Consider the following 19,421-nt stretch of genomic DNA (forward strand, 5'->3'; position numbering starts at 1 on the left):
CTGGGCTCTAATCCTACCTCTGCCACTTGTCTGCTGTGTGACTTTGGGCAAGTTACTTCACTTCTCTGTGCCTCAGTTACCTCATCTGTAAAATGGGAATTAAGACCGAGAGCCCTGTGTGGGACAGGGGCTGTGTCCAGCCCAATTACCCCATATCTACACCAGTGCTTAGTACAGTGCTTGGCACATAAGTGCTTAACAAATACCACAATTATTACTATTATTATTAAACTTGTTCTCAAGATTCTAGTAGGTTTCAGAACACTGTCCATGAAAGTCAGGCAACAAAGTTTTGTACCCCATTACTCAAGTAGGAAAACATTAGTGGTGGTAATAGTAGTAGGAGCAGCAGCAGCAGTAGCGTTTATTGAGTGTTCACTTGGTGCAGTTCATTGTACTAGGTGCATAGGAAGTACAGAATGATAAAGTGATATGGTCCATAACTACAAGGAGCTTACACTCTAAGTGGTATGACAAGCATTAAAATATTTACAACAGTGGTCAAAGTAAATTGAGCAGACATATGTACATGAGTGCTAAGGAGGGTGTAAATAAATTCAAGTGCTAGAATTATATCTCATATCACTGCATCCAAATGTAAGAACTCTGAGGTAAATTTTGCAAATTCGCCCATAAAATTGAATATATTAGGGCGCCATGAATCAGTACAAGCAGGATATTTTTCAGACCAGGGCCCGTCTCAGGAAGTGGAATGCCTTCAACTCTTTAAAACATTAATTGAGGCATCACTGTCAGTAATGAATTAATTAGGTGATCTTAAACGGAGGATATTCCCCCTCTAGAATGTAAGGTCTTTGTGGCCAGGGAACATGTTGTTCCCTGTTGTACTCTGTATTCAACTCTGTTGTCATGCTTTCCCAAGCAGTTAGTATGGTGTTCTGCACACATAAATACCACTGATTGATTGAGTGATTGATTAAAGAGTTGAGAGGGGAACACGGGCGGGGTGGAGAAGGCAGAAAAGAGAGACAGAGGAGGAGTCAGAGAAAGAAAAAGACAAAAGAGTAGAGGCAGAGAGAAGAAAAAAGAAAGTAAGAGAGAAGATGGGATAGGGAAAGAAGAGTACAGAGTGAGGAGATGGGAGAGAGGGGCAGAGGAAATAGAGACATAATGAACTAAAAAATGGCTTACTAATAGTTTGTGACTTCAATTTTGGTGTTTTTTTAAAAATAAAATGTACTGAAAAAAGAAACAGCTGTTATGTAATTAGTTCAAAGAATCTGGAAGTAATTCATTATGATTTCCCAAAAGTAGTTAGAAAGAAGGCATCTTGTTTCTATGCCTCTCTCTAAACCTTCTGATTTTGGTAGTGGTGACAACAGAAGTTGGAGAAAGAGTTGACTTTTCCTGGTTAACTCAATTTAAATGTGCAACTTATTTCCACCCTGTATGCAATTTGCAGTTCTGCAATTTGTATTGGAGAAAAACTGTATTTAGACCATTGTTTCACCTAGTAAATATTAATTTAATTCAGGCAAAGTCTAAATCTCTCTACCTCTTAGACTAAGCCCCGTGGGATAGTGACTGTGTTTGAACTGATAATATTGCATCAACCCCAATACTTAACATAGTGCTTTGGTACCTAGTAAGCACGTAATAAAGACCATAATATTTATTATCAAAGCACTCAGCTGTTCTTTGGGCATGCAAAATGGTTTTAGATTCTAATGCTTTGGGCTTAGAGTAGGAATATGACATAAACAGTGGCATGAGCCATGGTCCATCCTATCCAGTATTCTGTCTCTGACAGTGGCCCCAAAGTATACCTGGAGAACCAGGTACTGACATCTATCCTCATGGTTAGGGATGGACCGTCGAAGACTCCTAGTTTACCCCTGTAAATTGTGTATTGCTGCATTTGGTCCAGTGTAATTTCTAATTGTATATTTACTCTATTAGGGCATTTTTCAATGACTTAGTTTCTCTCTTTCTTTATACACCCCTGGCCCCAACACACACACATACGTACGAGTATATTTAAAAATCACAATGATCAAATTCATTCATTCAGTCGATTGTATATACTGAGCACTTACTGTGGGCAAAGCAATGTACTAATATGCTTCCTTTGCCTATATATGTTCATCTCCAGTCAGTAGGCTACATCCCCTGTCACCATATTTCCTCTCACCCTAATTGGGGTCCAGGGTGAGGCTGCTCTCATCCATGGTCTCTTATTTGTTTTATTTGTTTGTGGTATTTGTTAAGCGCTCACTATGTGCCCAGCACTTTTCTAAGCACTGGGATAGATACAAGGTAATCAGGTTGAATTCAGTCCTTGCCTGACAAAAGGCTCATAGTCTTAATCCCCATTTTACAGATGAGGTAACTGAGGCACAGAGAAGTGAAATGACCTGCCCGAGGTTACACAGTAGACGAATGGCAGAGCCTGGATTAGAACGCAGGTCCTTCTGACTCCAAGGCCTGGACTGTATCCAGTAGGCCATGCTGCTTCTCATCACCCGATGAGGATAAGCCATCCACCCAATCTCACCCTGGTCCGCCCAGGCAGCCTGGGTAAATTTCCAGGGATGAGGCGGGAGTGGTGGTGAATCCCACAGCAGGGCAGTCTCCCTCCTGCTTCCTGTTCAGGAGCTATCCCACATGCGCAAAGAAGCCGGAGCCGCCATTGCTGCTCTCCCAGCAGGGGAGCATGTAGTGGTTCCAAGCTGGGAAGTGGTGTGGAGACGTGGGGCTCCAAGCAAGGGGTTCATGCTGCTACAACAGCTCCCTCATCATCCCTGGAGTATCACTCTGGGAGCCTGTAAAGACCCAGGGTGAGAAGGGAAAAAACCTGCCCTCAAGGAACTCTGGGTCTAAGAGCAAGGGGAACCCAAAGCCTAACAAGGGTAAGGGAAATGGCCACAGGAAGGAAGAGAACTTTTATCTTCCTTCCCCTTCCCCCTTCTTTAGTGCTTCCTCCCCTTTCTTTTCTTCCCATCCTTCTCGTCCCACCTTTCTCCACTTACCCCTTTTTTCCTCCCACCCCTTTCCTAATTACCCCCCTCCCCGCCCCTTTCCCCCTCAACTACCGTTCTCCAGACTTTAAAATTCTAGACCGGCCTACTATGAAAACGTTTCTCAAAGAATATCCGGAAATATTCTTTCAACTCTCTGTAGCCTAGGTCTGCATTAGAAAAATGAGATGATAATAATAATGGTATTTGTTAAGTGTTAACTATGTGCCAGGCACTGTTCTAAGCACTTGGGTAGTAATCAGGTTGTCCCACGTGGGGCATACAGTCTTAATCCCCATTTTACAGATGAGATAACTGAGGCACAGAGAAGTTAAGTGACTTGCCCAAAGTCTCACAACTGACAAGTGGCAGAGCCGGGATTAGAACCCATGACTTCTGACTCCCAAGACCATGCTCTTTCCACTAAGCCACGCTGCTTCTCTAAGAATTGAGTCAACCATTTGGGTACTTGAGCCCCCCAAAATAGTTTTGTCTCGATTGCCTGGGTCATTCAGGTCATCAGTCAGTCAACCAGTGGTACTCATCGAGCACTTACTGGGCCTGGGTGAGTTCCCTCTATACGGAGCTCATTGTGGGCAGGGAATGTGTTCACCAACTCTCTTACATGGTAATAATAATGTTGGTATTTGTTAAGCGCTTACTATGTGCAGAGCACTGTTCTAAGCGCTGGGGTAGATACAGGGTAATTAGGTTGTCCAACGTGAGGCTCACAGTTAATCCCCATTTTACAGATGAGGTAACTGAGGCGCAGAGAAGTTAAGTGACTTGCCCACAGTCACACAGCTGACAAGTGGCAGAGCCGGGAGTCGAACCCCAAGCGCTTAGTACAGTGCTCTGTACACAGTAAATGGTCAATAAATACGATTGATTGATTGATTGATTGATTGATACAGTAAAATGGAGTTGCTAAACATTATCTTGTGCCCACAAAGGGCTTAGAGTAAGCAGCATGGCTTAGTGAATAGAGCACGGGCCTGGGAGTCACTGTTGTAAGCACTGGGGTAGATACAAGGTAATCAGGTTGCACACAGTCCCTATCCCACATGGGTCTCACTGTCTTAATCACCATTTTCCAGATGAGGTAACTGAGACACAGAGAAGTAAAGTGACTTGCCCAAGGTCACACAGCAGACAAGTGGTGGATCTAGGATTAGAACCCACGTCCTCTGACTCCCAAGCCTGTGCTCTTGCCACTAGGCCATGCTGCTTGAGAGAGCACAGTACAAGAGAGTTGGTGTCTACCCTGGTTGGTTCCTTGCCCACAAGGAGCTTACAGTCTAGAAGGGAAGACAGACTTTGAATTACAAATACATATATAAGTGCTGTGGGGCTGAGGGTGGAGTGAATAAAGGGTAGAAATCCAAGTTCAAGGGTGCTGCAGAAGGGAGAGGGAGTAGGGGAAATGAGGGCTCTTGGAGGAGATTTGATTTTAATAAGGCTCTGAAGGGAAGGAGAGTGGTGGTCTCTCGGTATGATGAGGGAGGGAGTTCCAGGCCAGAAGTAGGATGTGGACAAGGGGTGGTCAGTAAGATAGATAAGATCGAGGTACAGTGAGTACGTTGGCATTAGAGGAGAGAAGTGAGCCTGCTGGGTTATATTAGGAAATCATTGAGGTAAGATAGGTGGGGGCAAAGTGATTGAGTGCTGCAAAGCCTATGGTAAGGAGTTTCTGTTTGATGTGGAGGTGGATGGGTGATCACTGGAGGTTCTTGAAGTGTTTGGGAAACATGGACTGACTTTTTTTTAGAAAAATGATCTGGGAAGCAGAGTGAAGTATGGACTCTGTGGTACTGTACTTTCCCAGAAGCTTAGTATGGTGCTCTGCACACAGTAAGTGCTCAATAAATACCATTGATTGATTGAGCTAGAGTTTTCACATTCACACAAGAGGACTGGTTGTAGCTTGCTGTTAGGACTGTAAATTGTACACAGTATATCAACACAATGCAATCTGCTTCCTTTCCTCCTACCGTCCATCAGTAAGTTTTGAGCAAAATCCAGCAGATTTTTGTAAGAAATTTTAAAGGATGGCATCAGCAGATGTTCTGCAAACTTGTGGATAGTGCTGTTTGTAGCAAACTTGATGCGAAAGTTAAAGTTAAGATTTACTGGTCAGGAGGAAATAGCCTCTGCTTCATTGAGCAGACCGGATTCAATTATTCCAAAGACAAGAACCTCCATGGAGAAGCAGATATGCACACTTTTCCTTTAGAGGCTTTTGTCCTTATAAAAAGTTACCGTGAATGATAACCTGGAATTACTTGTTTAGTGGCAGTAATGACATGCCAATGAGACTGCTTCTGATATTTCTCCTCCCTGGACTGCTGTTGACTCAGTGGGGTGGACACAGAATCCATAACCTCTGTGATTCTTCAGCCCCAGCACTCCCCTTCGAAGGCTTCAATAACAAACATGCCAATTAAGATGGTTGTTTCAGTGATGAAGCTACTAGTGCCTGAACACAGGCCCCAAATTTGTTCATTTCACGTAGTTGGGATGCAGCTGTCAGAAGGTAACTGCTTTTGTTGCAACCAGACTCCCGATTTTAATCTGAAACTTAAGAATGAAAAAAGAAAGTCTCCATTTTGTCAACCACTCTCCAACATAATTATGTGGTTTTCATGTTTGTTTTTCGCAAAACATTTTCTTCTGTTTTGAAAAGGAATGGTTACTTTTCAGAGTAATTTTCCTTGAAACTGCACTTGGGATTTGGAGATGTGTGCCTAGCAACTATTTTTAGGTTGGTTTTTCAGATGAATGCTAGTATTAAAACTCTGTGGATGGGTGGGAAAGGTGTACAGGGAGCTGGTGAAGTCTGCCGTAACAGGGCTTGCTTAACTTTTTTGTTTCCGATCTGGAGAATTCTATGATTTATTTATTTATTTATTGTAATAAAAGTGTGATTTCCTAAGCTGCAATTACTTTCTAAACCAACCTTATCCAAGTTTAAAGTAGTGTGGAACCTTAGGTTCATTCTAAATTCTAATAATCGTGAAAACTTCATTCCCAAGGATATAGTTCTCATCAGGTAAGAATAGTTGGAGATAGCAAAATGCCTCACCTTTCTGGTCTGTCCTGGTGATCATTTTTTTTTCTTTCTGAATTGTGTTTTCATGAACACTTCACAGTATCCCTCAGTCCTTGCCCCTAGCTCTGACCCCATGACCTTCGAATCAAGAAAATGTCATGTTAGTGGCTACTAATTAATGCATCCAGAGAGCCTCTTCATCTGGCCTTTCAACCTTCTGGAAGCAGCAGCATAAACTGTCATTCGTATCATACAAGGAAAATGAGCCTTTCCCACATTTTTGTGTGTATTACAAAGAGCAGAATATGCCCAGCTGACACTAGAGATGAATATGCAGGTTGGGAAGAAATTAACCTAAAATGTACAGTTTACGTTATTATCCCGAACAAGACATGCTTCTTCTTTCACTAGAAACACACTGAAAGTATGTGAGATTTACTAGTTGTTACTCAGAAGTACCGTGCAGGATGAGTCCGTATAGGCTATACCCTTTCTGGTTTATCAAATTAAAAATTGGAAAGAATTTTGAGAGGCTGGTCCTGTGATACAGTATAATTTTAATATGCATAAGCTTTAATTGCTTTGAGATGGGCTTGTTGAAAATGAATAACAGAACATTTCATCTCTTTTTTTTTCAGGTCTTCAAAATAGAAGTGCTCATGAGTGGAAGAAAACATTTTGTGGAAAAGAGGTATAGTGAGTTTCATGCTCTGCATAAAAAGGTAACTGCTCCTTTCATTTAACTGTGGTATCTTTAAGATGCTGCTCCATTTCTTTTTGGGGAATTAACAAGTAATGACATTTGGTATAGCATTGTAACATCCATCTAAACCAGCATCTAAACATCTAAAACCAGCAATTTATTCAATGTTTTGTCACCTTGCCCATGGAGAGGGTTTTCTCTGTAATATCGTCAGGCTTATCTTTTTGTTTTGTGTTTTTAAAAGTGCTTTTAAACATCAGCTGGAATATTTTGACCACGATACAAGTTGGTTGCTTTGTAAACAAAAAGATACTAAATAATGAGAAGTTTCTTTGGACACCCAGTTTTCTTTCACTGCTCAGAGCTTTTTAAACATAAGTAAATGAAATCAGCCTAAAACGAAAACTGAGGGGAGGAAACTATGTCTTTTTAAATGTTGCTCTCTTGCTGTTTGTAGAGATGCCACTTGTCTGCTGTGTGACCTTGGGCAAATCACTTAACTTCTGTGTCTCAGTTACCTCATCTGTAAAATGGGGACTAAGACTATGAACCACATGTGGGACAGGGACTGTGTCCAACCTGACTACCTTGTATCTACCCCAGTGCTTAGAACAGTGCTTGACACATAGTAAGCACTTAACAAGTACCATCATCATCATTGTCATCATTATTATGCCATCAGGAAATCCAGATTTCCAGTTTTAGGAGCCATTCCTATAAAAGGCTTTTGATGAAAATAAAAAAAAAAAATCTGCAGGAGAGGATCCATGGTATATGGAAGAAAAGAGGGAAGCAATGAAAATGGGCAGTTGCCACAGTAAATGGGTTCATCATTTGAACATTGTTTAAGATGTGCTATAGACCAGGCATCAAAGCTCTCAGAGGCCTAAGCTGTGGACCTCCTGTGCAAAGGGTCAACAATTCTTCCTGGACAATGCCATAATGAAATAAACCAGTGGCCCATCAAGACAATGGGTATATGTTATAACTCCCCTGAGCTTGAGCATGAACCCACATGGAAAAAAAGCCACAAAAATTCCAGCGTATCACAGGTTAGGGCCACCTCATGATATGTAAATCCAGAGGTACGTCATATATTTGCCAGAATCCATAAGATCCAACCATCAAGTTACATCCAATCATAGCTTGTAAATCCCCCCTCTAGACTGTAAGTTTGTTGTAGGAAGATAAATTGTCTACCAATTCGGTTATATTGTACTCTCCCGAGTGCTTATAGAGTGCTCTGCACACGGTAAATGCTCAATAAATACCATTGTTTGATTGAAATCATTTCTCTCCCTACCTCCTCTTCCCCTATGTTGTTCTTTTCCTGTTCTTTTCCTCTGTTGAAGCAGTTTTCCTCCCCACTCCAGATCCCAAACTCCATCCCACTGCCGCTCCTCTCCCCACAACCTCTTCTAAAATTATTTTTTTAAACCATCAGAAGATCGCTCTCTCCAAGGTCACCAATGATCTTTTGGATCCAGATCTTTTGGATTCCTTTTGATCCTAATCCTCCTTGACCTTTTGGCTGTCTTTGACCCTGTGGATAATGCCTTTTTTTCTGAAAACACTGTATTGTCATTGTCTTTTTCTGACACAGTCCTCTGGATTCTCCTGCTACGCCTCTGGCTGATACTTCTCAGTCTCTTTTACCATCTCTTTCTGCCTCCCACTCCCTAATTGTGGGTGACCCTTGTGGCTTAGTTCTAGATCCTCTTCTGTCTCTAATCTACACTCAATCCCTTAGGGAGTTTATCCACCCTCACACCTTCAACTACCACCTTTATGTGGTTGACTCTCACATCTACTCACTAGCCCCAGCCTCTCTCCTTCTCTGCAATTTTTCACCTCCTCCAGCCTCCAGGACGTCTCTACATGGATGTCCAGCTGACATCTCAAGCTCAACATTTCCCAAGTGTGAACTCCTCAACTACCCTCTCAAATTTTCTCCTTCACCTAACTTTACCATCACAGTTGATACCATCACCGATCTCCTCATCATTCAAGCCCATAATCTTGGCGCTATCCGTGACTCATCTTTCTTTCAATCGATCGATGAATCAATCATATTTATTGAGTGCTTATTGTGAGCAGGGTAGTGTACTAAGCACTTGGAAAAGTACAATATAACACATACATTCCTTGCCCACAACAAGCTTACAGTCAACTACCACATTCAGTCTGTCACCAAATCCCAACAGTTCTGCCTCCACAGCATCTCCAGAATCTGCCCCTTCCTCTCTATCCAAATTGCCACCATGCTGGTCCAGGTACTTTCCATATCTGGATTTGGCTACTGCATTAGCCTTCTTGCAGATCTCCCTGCCTCAGTCTCACCTCTCCTAAATAATTCATTCGCCTGCCCAGATCACTTTTCTTTAACATCAGGGTGGAACAAGTCCCTCACATTCACACTCTTATCCTCATTTTACAGATGAGGTGACTGAGTCACAGAGAAGTGAAGTGGCTTGCCCAAGGTCACACAACAGACTAGTGGCAGAGCTGGGATTAGAACCCAAGTCCTTCTGACTCCCAGGCCCGTGCTCTATCCACTAAGCCACAACCAACCCCAGCCAGTCACTCGGATGCTCCAACTTTCCAATGGGACCCTTTAAGCAACTTTTAGGTCTCTTGGGATGACCTCTTTCCCCCATCTTGTTCAGGGTTTCTTTGAATCCCTTTTATACAGGTGTACTTCTCTGAGGCAGGTGGCTTGCCATCCTAAAGTGAGCAACCTGCTCAGTTTTCCACCATGACTCAGCATGGTCACCTTTCTCCTCTAACTCCAATCTACTCAGTGTACCTCAATCTCATCTACCTCGCCGCCGACCCCTCGCCCACTTCCTGCCTCTGGCCTGGAACTCCCTCCCCCTACCTATCCAACAGGCCACTGCTCTCCTTACCTTCAAAGCCTTACTAAAATCCCATCTCCTCTAAGAAGCTTTTCACAATTAAGCCCTCATTTCCCCTACCCTCCTCCCTTCTGCATCATCTACATACTTCAATCTGCATTGCCTATGCACTTGGATCTGTACTCTGTAAGTACTTGATATTTACCTTACCCTCAGTCCCACAGCACTTAGGTGCATATCTGTAATTTATTTTAATACCCCTCTCCCCCTCAAGACAGTAAGCTCCTAGTGGGCAGGGAATGTTGTATTGTACTCTGTTGTATTGTAGTCTCCCAAGTGCTTACTACAGTGTTCTGCACACAGTAAGTGCTCAATAAATACCATTGATTGGTAATCAACCCTCTAACAGGGCTGGAACAGGGACCTTATACAACCAACCCCAGCCATTCATTCATTCATTTAATCATATTTATTGAGTGCTTACTGTGTGCGTAGCACTGTACTTTACTTGGGAGAGTACAATACAACAGTAAACAAACACATTCCCTTAGTTGCTCGGATTCTCTGTCTTTCCAAGGGGACCCTTTAGCCACTTTTAGTTCTCTTTGGATGACCTCTTTCCATCATCTAGTTCAGGGTTTCTTTTAATCTTCTTACCCAGAGACCTTTGTGAGTGTATGCAAATCAGGGTATGCATTATGTGCAACACCTAGACGATGGCTGAGTTCTGCCCCTGGATGGCAGCAATAAAACCCCAGGCAAAACCCACTATAACATGAACAACGCTGGATCAAAATCATTAGCAAAAATGGGTTTTTCAGATTGCCAGTTGTAGTTATCTGTATCCTCAATGTCCCCCTCTGTCTATGGAAAAAGGAGGCTAGACTGAACTAAGAATTTCTCTTTTCCAAACTGATGCCTGTACACCTAGGTTCAAAATGAACTATTTGGCAGTTTCTTTGAATTTGGACTGGAAATTTGATTGGAAGAGACCTAAAGAAGGTGTCTACTTCAGCCCTGTAGTATGAAATATATTCAAATCATCTCAGAGTTATAGCTGTTCTGCTTTTCTTTAAAATCTTTGGCAAGTGAGACACTGTAACTGCCCTTTGAGGTGCATGTTAATATCTCACAGCCCTTGAGAAGTTCTGCCCAACTTTAATCACTTCTACGGCAGTTTAATCATATTCCTCCTGTTCTGCCCACAACAAAAACAGAGAACAGCTGCCCACCATCATTCATATAATATCTTTTCATCTCGTTGGCTACTTGTGTTCATCTACTATTTATCTTCTAGATTAAGGCAGTAAGGATGATGAGTGGATAGCAAAAGCTCTTTTGTAGGTGTCAGGAGTTGGACCAATCAGTATCCATTCTTCTGTGCTTCCCTCCCTCCCCTCTTCTCCAAGGAGCAGCAGAGCTCTGGGGAGGAACAGCAGGTCACTTCCTGCTCAACAAGGGGGCTGGGAAGGACTAATTTCGGATGGTAAGCAAAGTAAGCTGTCGCCTCAGAGAGCCACCTGGATTCTTCTAAAGATGGCAGCTGCCCAAGACCATAATAATAATAATAGTAATAATAATAATTGTGGTATTTGTTAAGCACTTACTATGTGCCAGGAACTGTTCTAAGCGCTGGGGTAGATTCAAGCTAATCAGGCTGGACACAGTCCCTGTCCCACATAGGCCTCACAGTCCTAATCCCCATTTTACAGATGAGGGAACTGAGGCACAGAGAAATTAAGTGACTTGCCCAAGGTCACACAGCAGACAAGTGGTGGAGCCAGGGTTAGAACCCAGATCCTTCTGACTCCCAGGCCCGTACTCTATCCACTAGACCCCTCTGCTTCTATCCCAAGATGGCCATGCTGCCAACCTTCTCAAAGGTGGCAGTGGGACAGAGGTGATCCATTATCATATCAGGTGATCCATTATCATATCACGCTGTGAGTTGGGGGTGGGGAGGGGAAGGGGGCTCTCAGCCTAGCAACGTGGGGCACCCCACTGAGAGGTGGCCAAGGGGATGGTGTGATTTGATTGGCGTCGGGAGGAATGAGTTGGTGTAAGGTGGAGGAGCCTCTTTTGGTCCAGCCTCAAAGCAGTGGAATGTGTGGACCCAGCTCTGGGTCTGTAGAGGGGCCGGCAGACCCAGGATCACTGTGACCCGGTTTCACCCTGACCCTTTTGTCGCTCCTCACTCGAAGTCCCACTTAGCTGGCCCTCTCAGGGTACTTCACCTGACACTGAACCTGTCATTTGACAGGTCCTGTAGCCTTTTGGAATTTTGGGTTAAGACCATGGATCCCACTTTGGCCTTGTCAATCAACCATGTAACCCATAAGTGAATTTCTCTATCAGTGACGGAATCATGGATTGTATACTTGGAGATGGTAATTAAGACTCCTCTGAGCCTTCTCTTTTTCTGGGTATTATAAATCCCATTCTTCAAAGTATCTTTCCCAGCCTTTTAGCGATTATTTTCTTTCTTTCTTCTGGACCGTGTCCAACTGTGTTCAATGGAGAGCCCTAAACAGGAGCATAGTGCATTGACTGCAGCCTGACCAATGTGAGGTAAAGTGGAAAGATTACTTCAAAGTTCTTGCCTCCTATATGCCTATATATGCATCCCAACCTGGCTTTTTAGTCAATCAGTCATATTTATTGAGCACTTACTGTGTGCAGAGTACTGTACTAAGTGCTGGCAAGAGTACAATACAAGTTCTTGCCTGAATTTGGATGTATATGGGATCTTTTTTCATACAAAAATGTTCATTCATTCATTCAGTCAGTCGTATTTATTGAGTGCTCACTGGGTGCAAAGCATCTAAGTCCTTGGGAGAGTACAATATAACAATAAACAGACACATTCCTTGCCCACAATGAGCTTACATAGCATTCTGTCCCCCCACCTCCCCTAGACTGTAAGCTTGTTGTGGGCAGGGAATGTGTCTGTTTATCGTTGCAATTAGTACAGTGCTTAGTATAGTGCTTTGTACACAGTAAGTGCTCAATAAATACAATTGAATGATTTACAGGGATCGAGTCTTGGGTTTTAGCAGTCTGGAGCTGCCTCAAATATAATCTCTGCTCCTCCATTATAATGCAATACATCGTCTGTGTAGAGTCCCCACGGTTAAGAAAACAACATAATCTTGTCAAAGTCCTTCTGTTTTTCTCAAAACACAACCTGGAGTATCATACCCTCTTTCCCACCAAATTTGGTATCATCTGTATTTTAAAGGGCATTATCTTTGTCCATAACCTAAACCCTGGATAAAAATGTTATAGTACAAAGGCAGGTAGCTAACTGGAAGTTACCTGCAAAATATCCCATATAAGAGCCATGCAAACAAGCCCACAGACTAGGATATGAAGGAAATTAGGCTGGGCCTTAAGAAATCAGGCTGTAGGGAATTTAAGAACTGTAGTAAAAATAAAAGCTACAACAGCCACAGCACTGGTTTTGACTTCAGGGCTGCTGAGGCTTACAATCATCAATTAATCATTGGTAAGTGTAGGCAAGAGTTGGTGACATTCTTGCAAGCTGATAGATTTTTTTTTTGTTTTGCCTAAAATGATTTACAAGGATGTCACCAAAGCTATTGGTTTTAAAAACCACTTAGGTTACATTTTATTAAAATCTAGTTTTTTGTTATATGAGTTTGTATTTTTATCTTTAAATGTCTCTTGCAGTGGATGTCAATTTTATTTAAAAAGTTGTGCTTAAAAACTCCCTTTGCTCATACACTGTATATTTTCTTCTGTATGGTATCAGTCTCTTTCTAGTGAGTTTTAAATTGACTTAAACATTTTAAGATTCTTTCCTTCCCCCTACTTTGATAGCTCAGCATATCTGGAGGAAGAGATTAATACATATGCCGTATCTGGAATTTCTCAACTGTAACATTAAGCTAATTATTTTAAGACCGAATATTGTTATGCAACAGTTAAGATAACTAGGCCAAAGTAACCTCCCCAACCAGATTCTAAAATCCTGAAACATTGACTACTAACTTCTTTATATTATGAAGGGATGTTAAATGTGTTTAAATCTTAAGACACAATAAATTCCTTTCTGCTCGGCTGAGCCCACACAACAGCAAACGGTTTTGTGGGGAATAAACTATTGCATGTGTGGGTTGGTGACAGTGTTCTAATGTGGGAACTAGTGTGATCATTTGCTTTCTCTTTGTTCCAAAAAGTTAGTTTCTGCTCTCTTCAATTGTGAGCTCTATATGAGACAGGGATTGGGTCCGATCTGATTATCTTGTATCCACCCCAGTGCCTGGCACAGTGCTCGGCACACAGTAAGGGCTTAATACATTCTATAACTATTTTCAGAGAAGCTGGGTGGCTGTCAGATTTGCACCCTGATTTAACTTTCACACAAACAATTCAAAGGGAATGAAAAGATTTGGGTCCACCCACGAAGCAGAGTTTGGAAAGCCTGCCTCATGAGGCTCCAGGCTTAGTCAGCAGTGTGTCAAACTATCAATAGAATTTATCGACCACCTACTGTGAGCAGAGCCACTGTACTAAGCACTTGGGATGTTGCTTTGAGGCACATGCATTCAATGTTTGTGCTTAGAATTGACATGTGACTGTGAGAATGGAGGGAGAAAGGAGGGCTGGGGGGAGGTCCAGAGCATTCTGGAACACCTCTATTATAAATTGCATGAAAACCCAAGCTGAGCATGGGATGACTATGCTCCAGCCTGTAGGTGGAAATCCACAAGTAAAAAGGAGCAAGAGTAGCTAGAGATTTGTATCGAGTCAGTTGACCAGTTTAGTAGACATGATCCCTGCCCTCAAGGAGTTTACAATTTAGCAGGGAAGACGACACTAAAATACATTTTAGGTAGGAGGAAATGATAGAGTATACTATTCCTCTCTCAGGCTTTCACAACCTCCACTGATTTTTCCAAATCTTCAACTGTCTCCTGAAGCCCTCAATTCTCTCACCACCTCCCTCCCCAACCTCTGACCCCATTCCCTCTCACTTTCCAAAATCACTTGTTCTTACTCCATTCCTCTCTCTCACTTCCACTTTCAAGCTCTCACTGTCCAATCACTTCTTCCATTCTGCCTTCAAGTATGCTCAACTCTCTGATGTCCTAAAAAAAGCCCTCTCTCAACCCCATAGTCCCCTCTAGCTTTTGGCCCATTTCTCTCCTCCCATTTCCAAACAAGTTCCTTGAATGGGTCGTATATACCAACTGCCTGAATTTCTTCTCCACCACCTCTCTTCTTGCAATCTGGCTTTTAACCTCTTTACTCCACTGAGACCGCATTCTCTCTAAGGTCACCAATGGCCATCTTATAGCCAAGTCTGAAGGGGTCTACTTCATCCTGGTCCTCCTCGACCTCTCAGCTCCTTTTAACACCACTGACCACTCCCCGCTCTTTGAAACAGTATCAGACCTCAGTTTTGCTGATGTAGAACTAACCTGGTTCCTCTTCTACCTCTGACTGCTCCTTCTCGGTTTTGTTCACTGGATCCTCCTCTGCCTCCCATCCTCATACTATGGGTGTCCCCTGAGACTATTTGGGGCCTCCAACTCTTCTAATTCTATGCTCTCTCTTAGGGAGAAGATCGATTCCCATGGCTTCAGTGATCCTCTCTATGTGGATGAATTACAAATCTAGCTCTCTAGCCCTCACCTGTCATCTGACCTTCAATCCCATATCTACTCTTGCCTCCAAGGACATTTCTACTTGTCTGTCCGGCTGGCACCTCATACTCAACATGTCTAAAACAGAACTACTCATCTTTCCCTCGGCCTTCCTAACTCTCCCATCTCAATCACTAAAAACACCAGCTTTCCATTCCCCCAAGCCCGTTACCTCATTGTCATCCTCTACTCTTGACTGCCTCAAAACTCGCACATTCAATCTACTGTCATATACTATCAGTTCTTCCTACACAATATCTCCCAAATCTACCTCCCTCTTTTTTCTGGTATTTATTAAGTGCTTATTGTGTGTCAAGCACTGTTCTAAGCACTGGAGTAGGTACGTGATAATCGGGTAGGATGCAGTTCCTGTCCCACATGGGGTTCCCAGTCAAAATCAGAGGGTGGAGGTTTTAATCCCCACTTTACAGATGAGGTAACCGAGGCAAAGAGAAGTTAGGCGACTCATCCAAGGTCACACAGCTGACAAGAGTTGCAGCCATGATTAGAAGCCCGGCTCTCTGACTCCCAGGTCCTATACTCTTTCTATTGGGCTATGCATACTTCCCCTTTTCCTCCACCCAAACTGCTACCCACAAGGTACAAGCTCTGGTCTTGCCACCACTAGACTATTGCATCAGCGTCCTTGCTGGTCTACCAGCCTCTAGCTACATCCCACTCCAATCTATGCTACATGCAGCTGACAGATCACCTTCTTAAAGAATCGCTCACCACACATCTCTTTGTTCTTCGAAACCCTGCATTAGCCTCAAGTGTCTCTCCACAACAAGCAAAAACTTCTCGCAACTGACTCCGAGCCTCTCCACCAACTCAGCCCACCTTACCTATCTGTTTTCTTTCCCTGCTCTTCCCCAACTTACACTCAACACTCGCACTCAACTCACTCCTCCGATGGTTGCCCATCCTCCTCCAGATCAAACCGAAACTCTTTATCATTGACTTTAAAGCACTCGATCGCCTTGCCCCCTCCTCGATACCTCACCTCACTACTCTCTTACTTCAACCCAGCCCATATACTTCGCTCCTCTAATGCCAACCTTCTCACTGTACCTCGATCTCATCTATCTCACTGCTGACCTCTTGCCCATGTCCTGCCGCTGTCCTGGAACGCCCTTCCTTTTCATATCTGACAATTACTCTCCCCCTCTTCAAAGCTGTATTGAAGACACACTTCCTCCAAGAGGCCTTCCCTGAATAAGCCCTCCTTTCCTCTTCTCCCACTTCCTTCTGCATTGCCTTGACTCACTCCCTTTATACATTCTCCCTCCCAGCCCCACAGCACTTATGCACATATCTGTAATTTTCCTATCCTCCCCTTCCCCTTCCCCTTCCCCTCTCTCGCTCAGCTCTTTCCCGCTCTCTCCTCTGTCTCCTCCCCCCCTCCTCTCTCCCGCCCTAGAACCCCACTTTACCAGCGCTACCCCTCTTCCCCCTCCCCCTACTCTTCCCCCCACCTAACCCCCTCTTCACCCCCTCCCCCCTTCTCTCTTCCCCACCCACGCCCCATCCCAGTCCTCTTGTCCCACCGCCACCCCTCATCCCCCTCTCCTCATCCAGGGCCCCGCCACCTCCTTCCCATCCAAACCCTCCCCTCCCCCCGCCCCTCCCCCCCTCCTCCCCTTGCACCCACAGCTACTTTCAAGTGTGGCCTCTGGAACCCCCGCTCTGTTACAGGCAAGCTACCTTTCATCCATGACCTTTTCCTCTCCCGCTCTCTCCTCCTCCTCGCCCTTTCGGAAACGTGGCTCTCTCCCGAAGACACGGTCTCCGCCGCCGCTCTCTCCAGCGGAGGCCTCTCCTTCTCCCACTCCCCCAGACTCACCGGTAAGGGAGGAGGCGTCGGCTTCCTCCTCTCGCCCCGATGCCGCTTCCGCACTATCCCTCCTCCCCCCTCCCTCTCCTTCCCCTCCTTCGAAGCCCATATCATTCGCCTCTACCACCCACTCCAGTTACTTGTCGCCGTCATCTACCGCCCTCCCGGTCCCACCTCCGACTTCTTCAACCACCTTGACCCCTTTCTCACCTTCCTTCTCTCCTTCTCTCTGCCCACTCTGATCCTTGGAGACTTCAACATCCATACGGATGTACCCGACGACTCCTCTGCCGCCCGCCTGCTATCCCTCCTCGACTCTGCCGACCTCCTCCTCCACCATACCGCGCCCACTCACCGACTCGGTCACACCCTCGATCTTGTCATCTCCTACCACTGCACTATCTCCTCACTCACCAACTCTGAAATCCCTCTCTCGGACCATAACCTTCTCACCTGCCTCATCTCTCACACTCCCTCCCCCTGCAAATCTTCGCTACTGCCCCACAGAGACCTCCGCTCTCTCGATCCCATCCGTCTTTCCAATAGCATCTCTCCTCACCTTGCCGCCCTGTCCTCTCTTCCCACTCTCGACGATCAGGTCTCCGCTCTCAACTCCACCCTCACTACTCATCTCGACTCTCTCGCCCCCCTTTCCCTCCGCCGCTCTCGCGCCACTAACCCACAGCCCTGGATCACCTCCTCCGTCCGCCTCCTACGCTCCTATGCTCGAGCTGCTGAGCGCCGCTGGCGAAAGTCCAAGCACCAAGCCGACCTCACACACTTCAAATTTATCCTTTCCTGCCTTAACTCTGCCCTCTCCTCCGCCAGGCAAAGCTTCTTCTCCTCCCTCATCGACACCCATGCCCGTCACCCCCGCCGATTGTTCCGGACCTTTAACTCTCTCCTTAGGCCCCCTGTTCCTCCCCCTCCCCCATCTCTCACCCCTAATGATCTGGCCACCTATTTCCTCACGAAAATCAACACGATCAGGTCTGAGCTCCCCAAAGTCACCCCTCCGCCTCTCCCCTCCCCCCCAACAACCCCCTCCCCTACTTTCCCATCCTTCCCTGCAGTATCCTCAGAGGAGATCTCCTCCCTCCTCGCAAGTGCCACCCCCTCCACCTGCGCCTCGGACCCCATTCCCTCTCACCTTCTTAAAACCATCGCCCCTGCCCTCCTCCCTTCCTTAACTTCTATTTTTAACCACTCAATCTCCAAGGGCTCCTTCCCCTCTGCCTTCAAACACGCCCACGTCTCCCCCATCCTAAAAAAACCCGCTCTTGACCCCACTTCCCCCTCCAGTTATCGTCCTATCTCCCTACTACCCTTCCTTTCCAAAATCTTAGAACGAGTCGTCTACAATCGATGCCTAGAATTCCTTAACTCCCATTCTCTCCTAGACCCCCTCCAATCTGGCTTCCGTCCCCTCCACTCTACCGAGACTGCTCTCTCTAAGGTCACCCATGACCTCCTTCTTGCCAAATCCAATGGCTCCTACTCCATTCTGATCCTCCTTGACCTCTCTGCTGCCTTTGACACTGTCGACCATCCCCTCCTCCTCCGTACCTTATCTCACCTTGGCTTCACGGACTCTGTCCTCTCCTGGTTCTCCTCTTACCTCTCTGGCCGATCATTCTCGGTCTCCTACGCTGGAGCCTCCTCCCCCTCCCATCCTTTAACTGTTGGAGTTCCTCAAGGGTCAGTTCTTGGCCCTCTTCTGTTCTCCATTTACACTCACTCCCTCGGTGAACTCATTCGCTCTCACGGCTTTGACTACCATCTCTACACAGATGACACGCAGATCTACATCTCCGCCCCTGTCCTCTCCCCCTCCCTTCAGGCTCGCATCTCCTCCTGCCTCCGGGACGTCTCCACCTGGATGTCTGCCCGCCACCTAAAACTCAACATGAGCAAGACTGAGCTCCTCATCTTCCCTCCCAAGCCCGGTCCGCTCCCAGACTTCTCCATCACCGTGGATGGCACGACCATCCTTCCCATCCCGCAGGCCCGCAATCTCGGTGTCATCCTTGACTCGTCCCTCTCGTTCACCCCACACATCCTATCCGTTACCAAGACCTGCCGGTTTCACCTCTACAATATCGCCAAGATCCGCCCTTTCCTCTCCACCCAAACGGCTACCTTACTATTACGGGCTCTCGTTATATCCCGGCTAGACTACTGTGTCAGCCTTCTCTCTGACCTCCCTTCCTCCTCTCTCGCCCCGCTCCGGTCTATTCTTCACTCCGCTGCCCAGCTCATCTTCCTGCAGAAACGATCTGGGCATGTCACTCCCCTTCTTAAACAACTCCAGTGGTTGCCTATCGACCTCCGCT

The 19,421-nt window shown here is 45.4% G+C and overlaps 1 protein-coding gene across 2 annotated transcripts in view; it reads left to right on the top strand.

Annotated features, from left to right (window-relative positions):
• SNX24 (sorting nexin 24) overlaps positions 1 to 19,421 on the top strand; it is a 152,404-nt gene that overhangs the window by 73,333 nt on the left and 59,650 nt on the right. For both annotated transcript variants that reach the window (XM_029055245.1, XM_029055246.1), the window contains one exon: positions 6,666 to 6,749. In XM_029055245.1, coding sequence (XP_028911078.1) covers positions 6,666 to 6,749 — 84 coding nt within the window. The remainder of the gene's footprint in view (positions 1 to 6,665; positions 6,750 to 19,421) is intronic.

Source organism: Ornithorhynchus anatinus, chromosome X5, assembly GCF_004115215.2.
Source record: "Ornithorhynchus anatinus isolate Pmale09 chromosome X5, mOrnAna1.pri.v4, whole genome shotgun sequence".
Lineage (NCBI taxonomy): Eukaryota > Metazoa > Chordata > Mammalia > Monotremata > Ornithorhynchidae > Ornithorhynchus > Ornithorhynchus anatinus.